This window comes from Amblyomma maculatum, chromosome 3 (assembly GCF_055883805.1).
Source record: "Amblyomma maculatum isolate TAMU_Amacu chromosome 3, ASM5588380v1, whole genome shotgun sequence".
Classification (NCBI taxonomy): Eukaryota; Metazoa; Arthropoda; class Arachnida; order Ixodida; family Ixodidae; genus Amblyomma; species Amblyomma maculatum.
In genome coordinates, this window is record NC_139346.1 from 36,131,818 (window position 1) to 36,149,205 (window position 17,388).

General features: G+C 44.4%; 1 protein-coding gene across 1 annotated transcript in view; it reads right to left on the reverse strand.

The window, feature by feature from the left end:
• Positions 1–2,559: 2,559 nt before the first annotated feature.
• The window catches only part of LOC146194518 (uncharacterized), a 54,982-nt gene continuing 40,153 nt past the window's right edge, over positions 2,560–17,388 (reverse strand). The window contains exon 5 of the mRNA XM_084596578.1: positions 2,560–3,015. Within this exon, the coding sequence (XP_084452704.1) occupies positions 2,882–3,015 (134 nt within the window). The 3' untranslated portion in view covers positions 2,560–2,881. The remainder of the gene's footprint in view (positions 3,016–17,388) is intronic.

Here is a 17,388-nt window from a genome sequence, read left to right on the forward strand (position 1 = left end):
TGTATTGTTATTAATTTCTTTCATACTCTCATTCGCGTCAGAGATTGTAACAGGGAGGGCACTCTAAAGTACCGACAAAATGTAGCAGTGGTAAAGTGTATATAAAAATATGACAATAAATATACATCAAAATACTTATAGCAGTAAGGCGAGATTGAGGAACATGCGACAAGAATTAGGAGACAAATAGTTCTACCACAAGAGAAACACAAAAGGGAGGAACAAATTCGTAATGAAATAAGAACAGAATAATTATTGAGATCCAAGTAGCTGATTTTCAACAAGTGGGCTAAAAGTACTTAAATATGGACTACTAACTATGAATGTGGTCAAGGTATTCCATTCACCTGTAGCACAAGGAAGTACAAATATTTGAAACCGACTGTACGGACTGGAATCTAGCTTAGTTTTGTATGTGGTTGTTATATGTTTGTCATGTTTATAATTTCGAAACGGTTCTTGAACTGTCAACTTTTAATCGATTGTGTATAAGCAGTATGTGGTTTAAGGCGCGCTAGTTATGCTTTGTTTTGAAGGGTTAGTAGTACAGTGTACCTTAGCAATTTTGTTTGTGAGTCTGTCAACTTGTGTTTATTAAACATACATCTCTGTACTCATTATTGAAAGAAAACCAAACGGCATTAGCATATTCCAGAAGTGGCGTGACAAATGTTTGATACGAAGTGATTTTGTTTCAGATTCTGGCTAAGTGGTTGATGTGACATTGTTAAATGGGAATCGCATCAGTGCTCAAAGCTCAGTGTTATTCCTAAATTTTTGTATTTGGAAACCGATGCAAAAGAAATGTCATTTATTACGTACTGAAAACGTTTCGGTGTTTATTTCTGGTTACAGATGACGTAAGTGACCTTTTAACATTATTATTCATCTGCCATTCTTACATTGCTTGGTAATTGCTTTTAAAGTTTATATAAAGCTATATAGTCACTGACACAGTTAATTTTCTGGTAAAGTACACAGTCATCGGCAAAACGTTTAATAGGAGAAATAATCGCAGGTAAGTCATTTATACTCATTAAAACAATACTGGGACCAGAAAACCTGCTGTTGGCATACCGGTTGTTGCATTGGCTGTTGCGGACTTCAGGTCATATGGCGACAAACTGGACACGGTTAGTGAGCTGATCAACAGTGCAGTCTACAACAGGGCCTGCTCCAAAGCTTGCACTGAGTTTTAGAATACATTTAGTATGCGATGCGAGGTCAAACGTTACTTAAAAATAAGAAAATGAGGTCAATAGCGAAGGATATGTCATTATGCAGTTCAATTGGTTACGTGAATGTAGAAACTTCATTACTAAAGCCGTGATGTAAAGCTGTTATTTTTTGGCTTTCTTATAACTAGGTTGTTATGTGCTTTAAGATAATGTGGTCCAGCAGCTTGCATACTTTACTGGTTAGTGAAATTGGTCTCAAGTTTTTAGAGATCTTATATGCTTCCTTTGTTGTGTATTGGTAACACTTTAGCTATTTTCCATTCTTTAGGAAGGGTATGGAAGGACAAGCACTTGTCAAAGAGTATTGCTAAGAAGTTTGCTAACAATTCGCCATTCTACGCAAGAAAACATTGGAGATGCTATCAGGCCCTTTCCTTTATTTGTGTTGAAGTTTAGCGAAAAGTTTAAGACTGCTGCTTCTGTTACAGTATGGGGTTCTAGATAAGTTCCTTTGCAAAAGCTACTACTAGGTGTATTTCCATTATCTGTTCTTAAAATCTAAAACAAAAAAGTTATTCGGTGTTGTCGCAATATTTCGTTTTTCGTCTCGAGACACTTGGTTTTCATTTGCTGATTTATGGTTTAGGTACCGCCACAGCTTTTGGAGAGCATCTTTTAAGAAACGAGTAAGTGTATTTCTAAAGTAAGATGCTTCAGCCGGTTTTATTTTCGGGCTCAAATAAGTGATGTCCAAGGTTAAGTTTTCAGCTGTTCTATGCTATGAATGATGTTTTTGAGCATTGTTCAGTAGTCGAATGTTTTGCTTGGCATGTATTACGGTTCTAGCTATCTATGAATTACTTTTATGTATTATCTTAGCCTTGGTAGGCACATAGTAACGCAATATGCCACAACCATTTTACACGTCTACCACATTGCTCTATAGCACAATTTAGGTCATCTGAGAATTGTTGGAATGATGTTAGTTCCTGAAATAAGGTACCAAGTATAGTAGCGTCGTTAGCTTGGCTGTAATCACAATACGTTATTGTGGATCACAAGCAAGGCTAAACATTTCGACATTAGTTTCTTGATAGGGGAAGTTATTACACATGATTATTATGATGGTGTTGATGAAAGTGTGAAGTTATGAGTATGATTTTTTCTCGAAATTGTGCTAAATATACAGAAACGGATGTGACGAAGAAAAATAGGGCGAGTAATTGTAGAAGCATACGCTGAAATATATGCTGAAATACTTCTTGGGAACAATTTTCTCAAAGCTAACAAAAGACGGATAACTATGCCGCACCTCCACTAGGGCGTTTTTGTACAGCCTGCAGTTTTGTGTTGACACCTGAGGCTTATACAAGCTGCCATTCATTGCTTATCCGGCAAAGTGGGCACACAGGCAACTCCGAGGAATAGAAAGATCACTCTGTAGGGTAAATGAGCAAAATTCAAAATTTTATTTGTTACAGTGCTACTTGTGAAGATTTATTCAACATACTTTAAAGCAATATAAGGGGCTGAAAACATTTACAATGGTGGGGCAGCATACGTGCCTTCTCTTGTTTTCCGCTTAGGTTTGACCTTCCCACGGCCTAATTATTCCACTCAACCTAGCGCAGCTATTTGCCCTCGTTGGCGCATTAAGCTTTAATTTCGGGAAAGCTGCTGTGTAGGCACTGCGCATGCTCCGGTTAGAAGTCACAGGAGCCCGAGTCGTACACCTGGTACTTTGGCGAAGAGCCGCAGTTTTCGTCGTAGATGAACTCGCAGCAGTCGTTGGGCTGATCCAGTGTTCCACGTCTGCGCCACAGGGAGCATCCGCGACCTGTGGAGGTCAGCCCAAACGAGAAGGAGGATGCTGTTTTAGAGTGATCACACTTGCCTTCAACAAAGTCACCAGAAATTGGCAGCTGTGGTCGACCTCTTCCTAAGCGTTTGCTTATATGCACGCGCAATGGCGGCTGTGCCCGCTCTATGGCGGAGGCTCTAATTTAAACATAGTTTACATGTTTAAATGTGACCGCAGAAAGAGGCCAAACTTTCAGTCATGTATTATTGTTTGTCATAGAAACGATCCACCGAAGCAGTTAGTGGGACGATGGCATGCACAAAAGATATCCTTGCGGCTTTTCAAAGGAGGAGTGGATAAAGAACCGTCAGAGGTGGGAGGAGGGTGCCGTCAAAGGAGCAGAATGGGTACAGAGGATATCGCACTACCGGCCACGCGGTGGCTCAAACCACAGGACAAACCCTTCGGAATCAGGCATCGTGCTGAATGCTTTTCGTGAGCGAGTTTTCGCCTGTATAAGCTTACGTTGTCTTAAGTGAGTGTGCCTAAGTTCTTATTCGCATATACTGCAGGTCCGCCAGAGCTATTGCAGGATCAGGGATCAAAGTACAGCACTGGCAATTGTCAAGAACAAATCTGTATACTGTAATAAATCATCACCGGAAGCAAAGATGTTAAAAAGGATGTTAATCGGAGCAGGAAACAAGGCAAACCGGAAAGCTTGAGAAGGAAACACCATAATGAGGTATTTCCAATAATGTTCAAATTTTTATAATTATAAGACTACCGTACATCACGGTGGAGAAAATTCCAGCGCTCAACGACACGAGGAAAGAAGCTGGATTTGAGAACTTCTGGCCGCAAGTAAGAGGTGATGCATTCAAGGGTGATAATTCGTTTTACATTAGTTTTAGAAACCTGCAGATGTTCAGTGATTAGAGCAAAGGGCTATGAATGAACAATATTGTGAAAATACTTTAATCGCTCATTCTCGCCGCGAGGGCACACGATAGACTTAGGGTAGAAAGAGCCACCGACGGTGAAGCGTTCCTGTCGTACCATCGAGAAATACACGGCACATGTCTCACTTGAACCAACGGAAGTGGATGGATGATAGTATTGTAAGTTGTCAATCTACAGTCTGTCGAGAGGAACAAAGAACGCCTAATTGTGTGCAACCTAACAGGTGTTTCAAAGCGTTACTGTTCAAACAGTAAGATTAGGAATATCGGACTGCAAGGTCACAAAAAGGCATGCACACAGATTTACGAAAATGTATTATGCATTTGCTGCGTTTTACACTTCGAGGTTGTGAAGCTTGAGGGTGTTAATCAACCCATGCCCTGTACGCCCTCGTCTATGCATAATTATTTATACCATAGTATGAATATTTGGTGAGCTTCTGCAAGGAAGCTATTTGATTTAAGAAAGAAGGAAATTATTTGCTCTATCTCCAGCTGCAAGTATGAACGAAATGTCTTGTAAATGCTTGTATGGTAGTGAAATGTACCACTCTCCTTGAACATTAAAGTTCTGGTTAATTTTTCATTGACATTACGTTGTGGTAAAGGAACAGATTTTTCTTTGTTGACTAGACTCTTGCTAAAAGTCTGCGGAACTGCCCGGAACGTTAGGAAAACGAGACACTTGGGTGCATCTAGAAATGATAGACGGATTTATGCTTCAATCATGTCCAAATTCGATTGCGTTCTAAGAAGTGACCCTAGTCGTAGTTTTTTGCTGAATTTGAATTCTTTCAGCTATTCTATTTCACACTTAGAATACAAATCGCAAAAAATTTAATTATCTTACAGTAACGCTCGCGGTGTCTCAACAAAAAATCGCAAAATTCGCGCGCTTCTTGATTGCTTCAAAGGTGCTAATAAGCAGAAGAACCTTCGAGTTAAGTCTCATCTTCGAGTCCCAGAATCCTTTGTGAGCGTAATTTGGTAATAATACCAACGTGTAACATAAAAAACTACAATGGTCAATACTTTCCTTGAAATTGAGGACCCCCCCCCCCCCCCCCCCCCCCCTCGTACAATGTATCAGATAAAACCATTTCATTTGCAATAAACTCGGGGCTACACCTTATCATCCTGATCAGCTTACTTTAATTTTCAACTCGATATCATGTAAGTGTGTAATCGCTTGAACGTTGTGATCGGTGTTTCCTTCAACGCAAAGTACCATGCTGTCAAGCATACGGTAAAACGGATGATGATCCTCATCAGTTGCAGTATTGCAATACTGCAACTCCATGGGTTTGATACCAAATGCGGGAAACAAGCAACGCTCTTGTAAAGGCAGGCACTGTGCGCTTAAGCCACCACCTAATTTTTCTTGCATTGGTCTGGCAAGTGCTTTTAGACATTACTTTTAATTTTGCAGCGATATCTACATTACGCCAGGTTTTCGCCTCGTCGGCGCCGCCACAGTGTAGCCGTGGCCGCACTGTGACGTCACACCACGGCCCTCGATTCTCCAGTAACTCGGCTCATCGCGGCTGCCGTGGGGCGACCACTCCTGCCGTTGGGCGCTCGCCGGGACAAGGTATAGCCGGGCTTCTGTGTGACGTCACACCACGGGCCTCAATTCTCCGGCAACTCGGCTCGTTGCGTGCACGTGCACCACGTGGCCACCGCCCCTGCCGTTGGGCGCTCGCTGCGCCCTCTGCATGACGTAACACAGCGCACTCCGCAGCTGTGATAACCGGGAGTGTAGAAGGGGAGATTTTACGTCGTCGCAGCCATAGTTAAGGCCGCAGTATGGATGGTGGGAAGTTGGCAAGCCTGAAGGAGTCCAGGGATCGCTGTAGAAATAAAGTGTCTAACAACATGAAATATAATGAAAGGAAATGTCTTAACTACAAGCGAATCCTAAGTGTATCCGGGGGTCTGTAGCTATCGCTGCCTTACTAGGTTTAACCAGAGATAAACCAGTGCTATTGTTTTAGTAAAGTTTCGAACAATTTTAAATACTACAATGAGGTGAAACCTGGAGGCTAACGAGAAAGATTGTACTTATGTTGAGCACAACGCAGAGTGCCACGGAATGGAAAATGCTAGTTGTAACATTATTAGACAGGCACTATGTAAAACAGGTCAGAGAAACAACTCAAGTTTGCGGCATGCTACCCAAATTGAGTTTAAATACAGGTAAAAAAAAGTGCATAATTTTTATGCTCATTAATAGACCAGATAACGTAAATACCGCCTACAATAGATCTCTCATTGAAAAGGTAAAAGGACAAAAAGTCTTGGGCGTGTGGTTCAGCGAAGAGCTTTCATTAACAACCGATGTGAACAAATTGAAAGTTGAGTTAGCACAGATAACTGGAAGCTTCTATGAAATCGGAAATTTCATGCCTATTTTCATAAAAAGGCACGATCTTATTTTATACTCTAGGATAAGTTATGAAATATAAGTGTGGGGAACCGCGACAGCCTACAATTAAAACAGATTAAGAACTAATTGCTCAATAAAAGTGTTGTGGGCGCCACTGACGACAGCGCCCCAAGCGGCAAGCTAACCAGGCGGACCGCCGGGAGACCCCGGCATGGGCGACCGCGCCAAGCAGGGCGAAAACGGGCGCCATTACCTGATGTATAAATAAACAGTTTTTCTCGTTATACCGGCGACGTCTACCACATGGTGGCAGCGGTGGGATGATTATTCTGTCGCCTTTGAATAGCAGACCATCAACGAGCGAAATCTCACTAGCCACCCTCAACGTACACACAAGACGGAAGACGAAACACTTTCCAGGGTGGCTACCTTCTGCACTACGTCATGGCCAACTGTGCATGGGCTGTCACCTGACCTGAAAAGGTACGTCGAGGTGGCTAGTGAGATTTCGCTCGTTGGTAGTCTGCTATTCAAAGGCGACAGAATAATCATCCCACCGCTGCCACCATGTGGTAGACGTAGCCGGTATAACGAGCAAAACTGTTTATTTATACATCAGGTAATGGCGCCCGTTTTCGCTCTGCTTGGCGTCGTCGCCTATGCCGGGGTCTCCCGGCGGTCCGCCTGGTTAGCTTACTGCTTGGGGCGCTGTTGTCAGCGGCGCCCACAAGAAAAAGGAACTGTGGTTGTGCGAGAACTAATGTTGACAGGCGCCACTTGCGAACAGGGCCTCGTTTATCAAATACAATGTGCTAAAAGCAAACAAGATCCGTTATTTTAAGCTACTGCAGTTGATTTATAGTTTCACTGTGTTGGTGACTGGGGCTAGCTTAACAGAGTCGCTACAGGTGAAATTCCACGGTCCGTGTTTTAGCTACGTTCGGCGAGTGCGGAGCTGATTTACTTCAACATCTTTCTTTCCGAGCGCTCCCTGGCACTCCTCCCTCCTTAAGCATAACGCACACAGTCACACGTGCACACAAGTGGACAAAAGCAGTTTTTCAGTTACCGCACAAAATACGTCTTCATTCTCAAGACATGATCTGTCTCTGGATGAGGTAGCCGACGGCCTCTGTGCTCTGGTCCATCCGGGAGCACCTCGTAGTTGACGTTGCTGAGACGCTGCAAGATTTTATATGGTCGGAAGTAGCGGCAAATTAGCTTTCCTGATAGGCCGCAGCATCGAACAAGAGTCCACAACCACACCTGGTCCCCGGTGTATTAGGAAGCTTCTCTGTGGCTGAGGTTGTAACGGTTTGAATCGTTGTCCTGCTTCTGGGCGATGTGGACGCGAGCTAGTTGGCCTGCTTGCTCAGCATCTTGGGCAAACTGCTCTGCGTCAAAAGAAAGGTCGCTATCTGTTTCGCTAGGGAGCATTGCGTCCAGCATCGTCCGAACCTCCCTGCCGTAAACAAGGCGAAACGGCGTGAAACATGTCGTCTCTTGGACTGCCGCATTGTACGCGAATGTCACATATGGTAGGATTGCATACCACGTCTTGTGCTGGGCGTCGACATACAACCCCAGCATGTCCGCGACGGTCTTATTAACCCTTTCTGGCAGCGCATTGGTCGGCGGCTGGTAAGCAGTAACTTTTCGATGCGTTGTATCGCTTAGATGAAAAACGTCGGCCATCATTTGCGAAGTAAATGCAGCCCCTATATCAGTAATAATACAGGTAGGAGCATCATGCCACTGTATGATCTGGTGCACAAAGAAATGGGCAACTTTAGAGGCTGTACCACTAGGTAACGCTTTGGTCTCGGCATAGAGAGTCAGATAGTCTGTGGCGACGATTATCCAACGGTTGCCACCGGACGACCGAGGGAAAGGAGCGAGAAGGTCTATACCAACTTTATCAAACAGTCCGCGAGGTGGTATTATGGGTATAAAGAGGCCTGCAGGCATTGATTGTGGAACCTTCCAACGCTGACATTGCCGACAGCTCTTGATATATCGTGATATATCGCTTAACAACAGTGCCAAGGCTGGGCCAGTAGAATGTCTGTCGTATTCTAGCAAATGTGCCAGAAAAACCCAAGTGGCCAGAAGTTAGTTCATCTTGGCACACAGAAAGGATTTCCTCTCGCACAGCACTGGGTACCATGAGGAGGTAGGTTTTCTGCTCGGATCTAGAGTTGTGCTTATAGAGCACGCCATTTCTTACGCAGAAAGTTGAGATGCTCCGAAAAAAGCACTTAGGTATAGTGGCTGGCTGGCCTTCTAAATAATCGATCAGGGCTCGTTACTCTGAACCGGTATACTGCTGAGGAGACATTTCTGAAGCATCAAAAGCTCCGCGGAAATTTGCAGCGTCAGCCGTGTCTGGTGAAGCGAGCTAGACAGGCGCACGAGAGCTTGTCATCTTATGTGCGGAGTTCAGACTGTATATACTGAGGTCGAACTCCTGTAGGCGAAGGCTCTATCGCACCAGGCAGCCGCATGGATCACACAGGTTTGTCAGCTAACACAAATAATGGTGGTCAGTGACAACTTTAAATGGGCGACCATAAAGGTAGGGACGAAATTAAGCAGCAGCCCATATAATGAAGAGGCATTGTTTTTCATAGTTGATTAGTTGATCTCGGCGCAGGATTAAGTACGGCTGGCATAAGCAATGACTCGTTCAATAAATACCCTCATGACATTGCACGAGAACCGCCTCAAGGCCATAGTCACTGGCGTCGATGTGTATTTTTGTTTCACCCTGCTCATCGAAATGGGTTAGAACTGGCGGCGATTAGAGACGGAAGCTGCTCGTGAGTCCAAACAAAAGGGTCTCTCCCCGGGTGAGTCGAGTCAGCGGTTCAGCGAGATCAGCGAAGTTATCGATAAAGCGCCGGTGGTAACTGCAGAAGTCGAGAAATCGGCGTACAGCTTTCTTGTCACGTAGTATCGGAAATTCCGCAACAGCAGCATGCTTGTGAGGGTCGGGCTTCATGCTGGCGGTGCTGACGACATGGCCGAGGAATTTAAGCTCTCGGAAGTCAGAGCGGCATTTCCGTGGCCCAATTGTCAGGTTAGCGGATCGAAGGGCTTCAAATACTGACCGAAGGCACTTAAGATGTAGTGAAAACGATTCTGGAAAGATCACCACGTCATCTAGGTAGACTAGGCCGGCGAGGGCACTCTCCATCATCCGCTGAAATGTGGCCGGCGCGGAACAAAGTCCGAATAGTAGAACTTCAAATTCGTAAAGGCCACCGGGTGTGACAAAGACCGTCTTCTCACGATCTCGATCATCTACCTCAATCTGCCAGTAGCCACTTTTTAGATCGATGGATGAAAAATACTTTTGCACGCCGAATGCGGTCGAGAAAGTCGTCCATCCGCGGTATATACTGTCAGTCCACTGGGGATTTTAACAGGAAGGGCATTTAGTACAAAACATATCAGGTTGAAATGTACTACATGGCTAAAAATGTCAGATGCAGAATGCGTAGCCTTAAAAGGAGCTTAAAAGATGAAATGATGGGAATACAGTGCCACACTTAATTATACAAATATACACAGAATATCACCGACGCCTGGCAAACATGATCACACTGATAAGTTCGGCATGGCCCACATAGCATCACACAGAAACCATGACATGAACGAAAAATGTAGCACTAAACACAAAGTTAACTATTTAGGATGACATTTGAAATATGTGATAATGACAGGAGGTGATTTTCAACAAATTTTGCAAACGTATCTAGTGATGTACTATTAGTGATGTGATGATGAAGTTTATTCCTCTCTCTTACTGCAAGGGGAAAAAGGAATATTTCAAGCAGTCAGTGTGAAAAGAGTGTTCTTTTAGTGTTTGGTTATTTTTATGCCTAGTCGGTCTCGCCTCTGAGTTCATGATGTACATAGTTTTATCAAGATTAAGTTGGTTAGGCAGCAATTGATAAAGCAGCTTAAGACGTGCTAGTTTGGCTCTAGTTTGCAGAGTGAGAATGCCGGCGTCAATTAGTAGTTGAGTCGGTGATTTAGTATACCTGTATCTGTTAAACATAAACCTGACTGCCTTTATTTAGGTGGATTCTAATTTACTTATGAGAAATTTCATGTGAGGGAACCAAGCGACAGTCGCATATTGCAGAACCGATCGAACAAAAGCGTTATGTGCAAGCTGTTTTGTTGAAGGCGGGGCTTGACGGAAGTGTCTTCTGAGAAAGAGGAGCCGTTTTAATGCAGCTGATGACACATAGTTGAGATACGAGTGCCATCTGAGATCATGTGATGTTATAATACCGACGTATTTATAAACGTTAACTCGCGTCAGGGTGGTATTATTCACTATATAGGAATATGAAGACTGCCTTTTTTTCTCGTTATTGTTTGTACAGCAGACGTACTAATATTAAGGTTCATTTTCCAGATGGCTTCTGCAGCGCGGTTTAGGGCAATATGGTCATCGGGAGTAATAATTTCCTGGTAAATTATACTATCATCTCCAAAAAGTTTAATATCGACATGGACGTAAGAGGGTGATCATTATTAAAATTAGAAATAAAATTGGAGCCACTACGCTGCCCTGATGCATTCTTGATGTTATTTGTTCAATTGTGGAGCACTGATTGCTAATCTCAACATACTGTGACCGATCTGTCAAATAGTCCTCAATTCAGTTGGCTGCACACTTGGCTGCTGCCAAGTGAGCATTCTAATTTATTAATAAGTTTTCTGTGTGAAACGTGGCCTTGGAGAAGTAAAAAAGTCATATCTACTTGTTTCTCTCTGTCAATGCTCAATGATAGGTCATGAATTATTTTCAAGCTCTGAGTAACAGTGAAAAGACCTTTCTGAAACCCATGCTGGAATGGTGTCAGAATGTGCTGTTGATTACCGTAAAAACGTATTGTGTAGTTTTTACTTTTAACTACAACGACCGGGCAGGACCACTGGCTATTTCAAGGCTGGATAATATCATATACGAGCATTTCCTTAACTTGTGACATAACCTGATGCATTTTGACGACGGTCAAAATCACTATCTGAATTCGAGTAGCAATGACAACAGCTGTTAACGCTGGATAACCGATAGATCAGCTGACATCGAGATTATCGCGCGATGTGGGCGGTGGCACGGTTTCTGTGGACAAGCACTCGGAGACATCAGAGATGCGTTCGGCGAAAGCTACGGAAGTGTCACGATAAACGTGCCGATACTCGTGCGAAAAATTGGTAACAAGTACCTTTGACTGGACACAGTAAAGATGGATCAAACTGCGCGCCACGCAGACTCCTTGCGTTAACAGTGACGAGACGTTAGTTTCGGCTATTGCGTCACCATTGTGAAGTGCATTGCATTTGATATTAACGAAGGTGCTGATTCGGGGTGGCAGCGTGACCTTGTCCGGATAAACTCGAAGCACATTGAGTCGTCGCTTTGCACTACTGAGGGCCGCTTCTTTCTCAGTAGAAAAGTAGACCTTGAAATCCCGGAAGTAAATAATTGCGCCATATTAACGAAGAAAATCCACGCCCAGAATCAGGTCACGCGAACAGCTTTTCAGAACAAGGCAGCTTATCACAAATGTTGACTCGTGCATTTGAACTCTGGCCGTGCACATACCTAGAGGAATAATCAGATGATCTCCTGTAGTGCGAACGTTGTGCCAGCCCAAGTAGTCAAAACCTGCTTGAAAACTGCGGCAAATTGGCTGCTCAAAATAGAATAATCAGTCCCAGTATCCAACAAAGCTCGAACATGGCGACCATCCAGTATTACGGGTATGTCCACGGAAGCTGCTCGCGAATGTCAGGCTTCTGAGCATTTGAGTGCTCTTCATCGGTGTACGTGGTCTGCTTCACCTGCAATTCGTGGTCGTTCCAGGTGCGTTCCTGCGGCGTCCGTTTCACCGGCAATTCGTCGTCGTTGCGGGTGCGTTGATGTGTCATCTCTTTTAACGGCAATTTATCGTCCTTGCAGGTGCGTGATTTCGTCGTTTGTTCCACCGGCAATTCGTCGAAGTTGCGGGTGCGTTGTTGTGTCGTAGGTTCCACCAGCAATTCGTCGTTGTTGCAGGTGCGTCGTGGTGGCGTCGAGCTGGCGTTGTGATGGGTAACTGCGGGCTGTTCTAATGTCGATGCGTAGTCTTTCCGTGTCCGCTTCGATGGGGGGTCTCCCGAGCAGCGATGTCCATCGAGCCTACCCCCGAAGGTCACTGGTTTCAGTTTTCCCGCCGGGAACTGGGCGATCGGCCCTGCGCTGCCCATGAAGAACTCGCCGCAGATGGCGAACGGCGAGCCCTGGGCGACGGGGATCTACATTGCCGCCGACGAGACGGAACAAACAAGCGCTGGTCATTGACAATATCTTCTACGGCTTGGGGTTGTTCGCCGTAGCGTGACCGCGGATAATCAGCGGAAAAGAACGTAGCTGGGGCTTAGCTTTAGTTAAGCCCGGTAGGTTACGAAAGCAATAATAGCATAGTTACGCTATAGTTAAGCTTGTAATGTAGCCCATTGTGGTTTACTATGTGGACCGTACGGTTAACACAGGACACGCATGTAATATAATGACATTATTGTAATTAATGTAATGAATGTTATGGGCAGCGTCCATTACAATCCATTCCGAGTCGTCACCGGTAGACGGACGGGAATCTGTGACGTACTGGATCACGGGGGCTTGTGTTTTCGGCACAGCTACGTTTGCAGGAATGAGGGACGGCGACGAGGGCGGAGAGTATTGCAGAATCTCGGCGTATGTGGCGCGGCGACACTCAGGTGGCGTAAGAGGAGGAGCAGGGCCGGGTTTACCACTTGGAAACAGAGGCCGGAGCGCTTCCTGCACTTCGTCGCGGACAATGCTCGCAATGGAGGTAGCAGCTGGTAGCGGTGTGCCTACAGCAGTCGGTGTTCGTCGCGCACGATCGAACGCACGAGCTCCCGTAGCGCCGATGTGTGCATGCCATGCGATGGTAACTCGGCAGAGACAGAGGCGCCGTGAACGGTAAGATCCTGTGACGAAGCTCGCTGCTGAATCACATTATTGTGGATGTTTCCGCAATGGAATGTTTCGTCAGTTTTCGGTGGGCTGCGCACCAGGCCAGCAAAAAGCTGCTCGTTGACGCCACGCATGAGGTAGCGCAGCTTTTTATCCTCCGACATAGTAGGGTCCGCACGCTTAAAAAGGCCCGTCCTATCTTCGATATACGCCGCGACGGTGTCGTTAGGCATTTGGACACGAGATTGGAGAGCGCGTTCGGCCCGTTCGCAGCGGGCTGATCTACCGTAAGTTGCCGCAAGATGACGCTTGAACCCACTCCAAGAAGACAGCTGCTCTTCATGGTTTTCTAACCACGCCCGAGTGCCATCCTCAAGGCTGAAGTAGACGTTTCGAAGCCGGGCGGCGTCATCCCAGAGGCTGAACATAGCTACCCTTTCGTAATGCTGCAACCAGTCGTCGACGTCTTCATAGGTGTCCCCGTGAAAGGTCTTTGGGACGCGGGGGTGAAACGTCACGTAGGGGGGGGGGGGGGGGTCGCTCCAGACATTGCGACGACGTTGTGGCTGCCGGTAGCCATGCCCGATAGGGAAACCTCAGGTGGTAGGCCTAGTTGGCTGCGGCTTGTGCGGGGAACAGGAGTTTCGTCGAAGGTATGACTAGCATTGCTGCTTAGCGAAGGGGCACGAGACATCAGTCCTCACCTTCACCAGATTTGTCACGGTGTTGGTTACTGGGGCTAGCTTAACAGAGCCGGTACAGGTGAAATCCCACGGTCTGAGTTTTAGGTACTTCCTGCGAGTGTGGAGACAATTCACTTCAACGCCGTTCGCTCCGAGCGCCCTTTGGCAATAGGTAGCTGGCACTGAGACAGAACATGCAGCACTGAGAAAGAGGGCTTGTAGTACGAACGAATTGTGATCGACAAGCGCTAACATTTCAGTGCACTAAACTATTGAAGCCATCCGAAATGGCCATCGACTTCAACAAACTTTCATTACTTTTGAAAGCGAATGTAAACATAATAATAATAATAATAATAATAATAATAATAATAATAATAATAATAATAATAATAATAATAATAATAATAATAATAATAATAATAATAATAATAATAATAATAATCAATCAATCAATCAATCAATCAATCTTTATTTAATGTGCGCAGGAACAACCATGTGGTCTTTGTGCTGCAGCACAAAAAAAAAAATGAAAAAAGCACAAACATGTTTACACACACAGAGAGAACACCAAAAAAAGAAATAAATAATACATGAAATGAAACTGAGACGAAAAGTATCACGGAAATTAAGCAAACAATGAGTATCATCACTTATGTACACAGTGAGAGAATTTTTTAGCACACCAGGAAATAAAGAAAAAAAAAAAAGAACGGTAGGTAGAAGAGAAAAAAAAAAAAACAGATGACTGACATTGATTATAGTAATATAGAAATATACATAAAATAAACAACCATTCCAGGCGCAACAAGTGCATGGTACTTAAAACACAGGCTAGAAATACAGAATAATACAATAAAGAAGTAAAATTGAACAAGGGACAGTAAGATTCGAATATAAAGTTTAAAGTTGAAATATAAGCAAGAAGCGGATAAAAAGTAATTCAAGATACAGACAGCATTGAACAGGAGAAAAAGCAAAAAGTGAAGTAAATACAATTTAAGGCTAGAAAGTGGGAGTTATATGTGATAAAGTACTATTTAGAATACAACGCTACGAACATCCAATGTAAATGAACAGAGCGAGTTTTGGAAGATGTCAAGGTGAGGACAAAAAGAGTTAAATAACCACTGCATCCTGTCCAGAGGGGAGTGGGAATGAAGAGGAGAAACCTGAAATGGTCTGAATTCCCTCATGCTCTTTCGCGGAACGCGCAGTAGGATGTACTCTAAGAGCTGAGGGCACATAATGTGGCCATGAAGGAGTTTGTACAGAAATATGATATCAAGTCTGATACGACGGCAGTGAAGGAAGGAAGATTCAGTTGGGCGCTCCTGGTGGAGCGAGAGGGGGAAGTTGCGAAAGGAAAGCGATAATGAAATATCCGTAAAAATTTTTTTTGTACTCTGTCAACTTTGTCCAAGTTCGATTTGCAAGTGCCATTCCAAACAACCGACGCATACTCCAAGACCGGGAGGCATATGGACAGGTACAGTTTTAGGAACGGAAGTGGAGTATGGAACTCTCTCGAAAGTCTGCAAACGAATCCGAGTGTGCGCATAGCCCGCTGAGCAATGCGTTTAGTGTGAGAGGAGAAGCTGAGGGTGCGGTCAAAAAGTACACCAAGGTCATTAATTTCATCAACCCTATCCAACAGCACAGAATTGACAGAATAATGGTAGAGAAAGCTATGTGTTTTACGAGTAAAGGACACAACCCTAGTTTTGGAAGAATTGAGGGTAAGTCGATTCATCGCACAGCAATCAGAAAAAGCAGATATGTCCGATTGCAACAACACGCAATCTTGAAAAGAATGTATTACCTTGAATATTTTTATATCATCAGCATAAAGAAGAAACGAGGAGTTATTTATCGCCGAGGAAACATCATTAATAAAAACGGAGAAGAGAAGCGGGCCTAGTACTGAACCTTGAGGAACTCCACTCGTTGCAGGGTAAACGAAAGAAGTCTGTCCATTGACACTGACAAAGCAGAAGCGATCAAGGAGATAGTTGCGTAGGAGGGCTACGAGAGAGACTTCAACGCCAGAGAGTAGAAGTTTTTCAAGAAGTAGTGAGTGAGTAACAACGTCGAAAGCTTTGCTCATATCACAGTACACAGTGTCAACCTGACCCCTCTGAAGGACTGCTGCAGAGGCATACGTCATAAACGTGACTAGGTTGGTGGAAGTAGAGCGACCCGACATGAAGCCATGTTGATTCGGTACTATGATATGTTTGAGATGGAAGGAAAGTACGCTGTGCAAAGCTAATTCGAAAAGCTTAGAGGTTGCACATAGAAGAGAAATCGGACGATAATTGGAAACATCAGTTTTGTTTCCAGACTTGAAGACAGGAAATACGCGTGCCATTTTCCACACGCGAGGAAAGGCAGCATTTTTTAAACAGTTATTAAATATGGCAGTCAGTACTGGTACGAAGATATAACTGAAGGCTTTTATTATGGCAGCTGGAATGCCATCAGGTCCAGGAGACAAAGATGGTCTCAGACGCTTAAGACTCTCAGTTATCAACTCCTCGTCAAAGAGAATGGAATTAGATAGTGCACCAGATGGGAGGCAAACGGAATCACAATGTGGATGTTTGTAAACGGAGGAAAAATGTTGTGCAAAACTGTCGGCAACATCCCGAATTTCCGAACCCTGAGAGTCAACTAAGCTGATACTTAAATCTGATTTAATGGAACGCTTGCGAACGTAACGCCAGAACTGACTAGGACGATTTGAGGCATACCTCTCTAAAGACTCAAGATAGGAGTCGTAGTCCCGCTTGTATAAGCGTTTGCAAAGAGAACGCACACGGCGAAACTCATCTGCCCAATTGTGAAACCCAGGGCATTTCGCTTTACGATGGGCCCGTTCCTTGAGCTTTAACGCCGTTATTAGTTCCCTTGAAAACCAGGAAGGGAACTTCCTACGCGTAGGAGTATGCAAAGGTATGTACCGACGCATACCATCAAGAACTATTTCTGTAAAGCGACTGACTTGTCCATCTGAATCATTAATGTCATTTAAAAGGGACCAGTCGACGGAAGAGAAGAAATTGAAAAGACCGACATAATCACCACGTGCATACGCGAAACGGGGCGAATTCCCCACCCGATCTGAGTTAGTAGAAGGTGAGGCAGAGACAGCAGTAGTAACTAGAAGCGGAGGGTGAAATTTGTCACAGCGAGTCAGCGGTATGTCCGAACTCGAGACTCGAACACTTTCAAAATTCGATAGACAGATGTCAAGAATATTACCGCAACAGTTTTCAATGAAATTGTGTTGCTGCAAAGAGTTAAAGGCTATGAAATCAAGTAGAGCGTTACACTTACTTAATATGTAATGATTGTTGTGAGAAGAAATAAGTG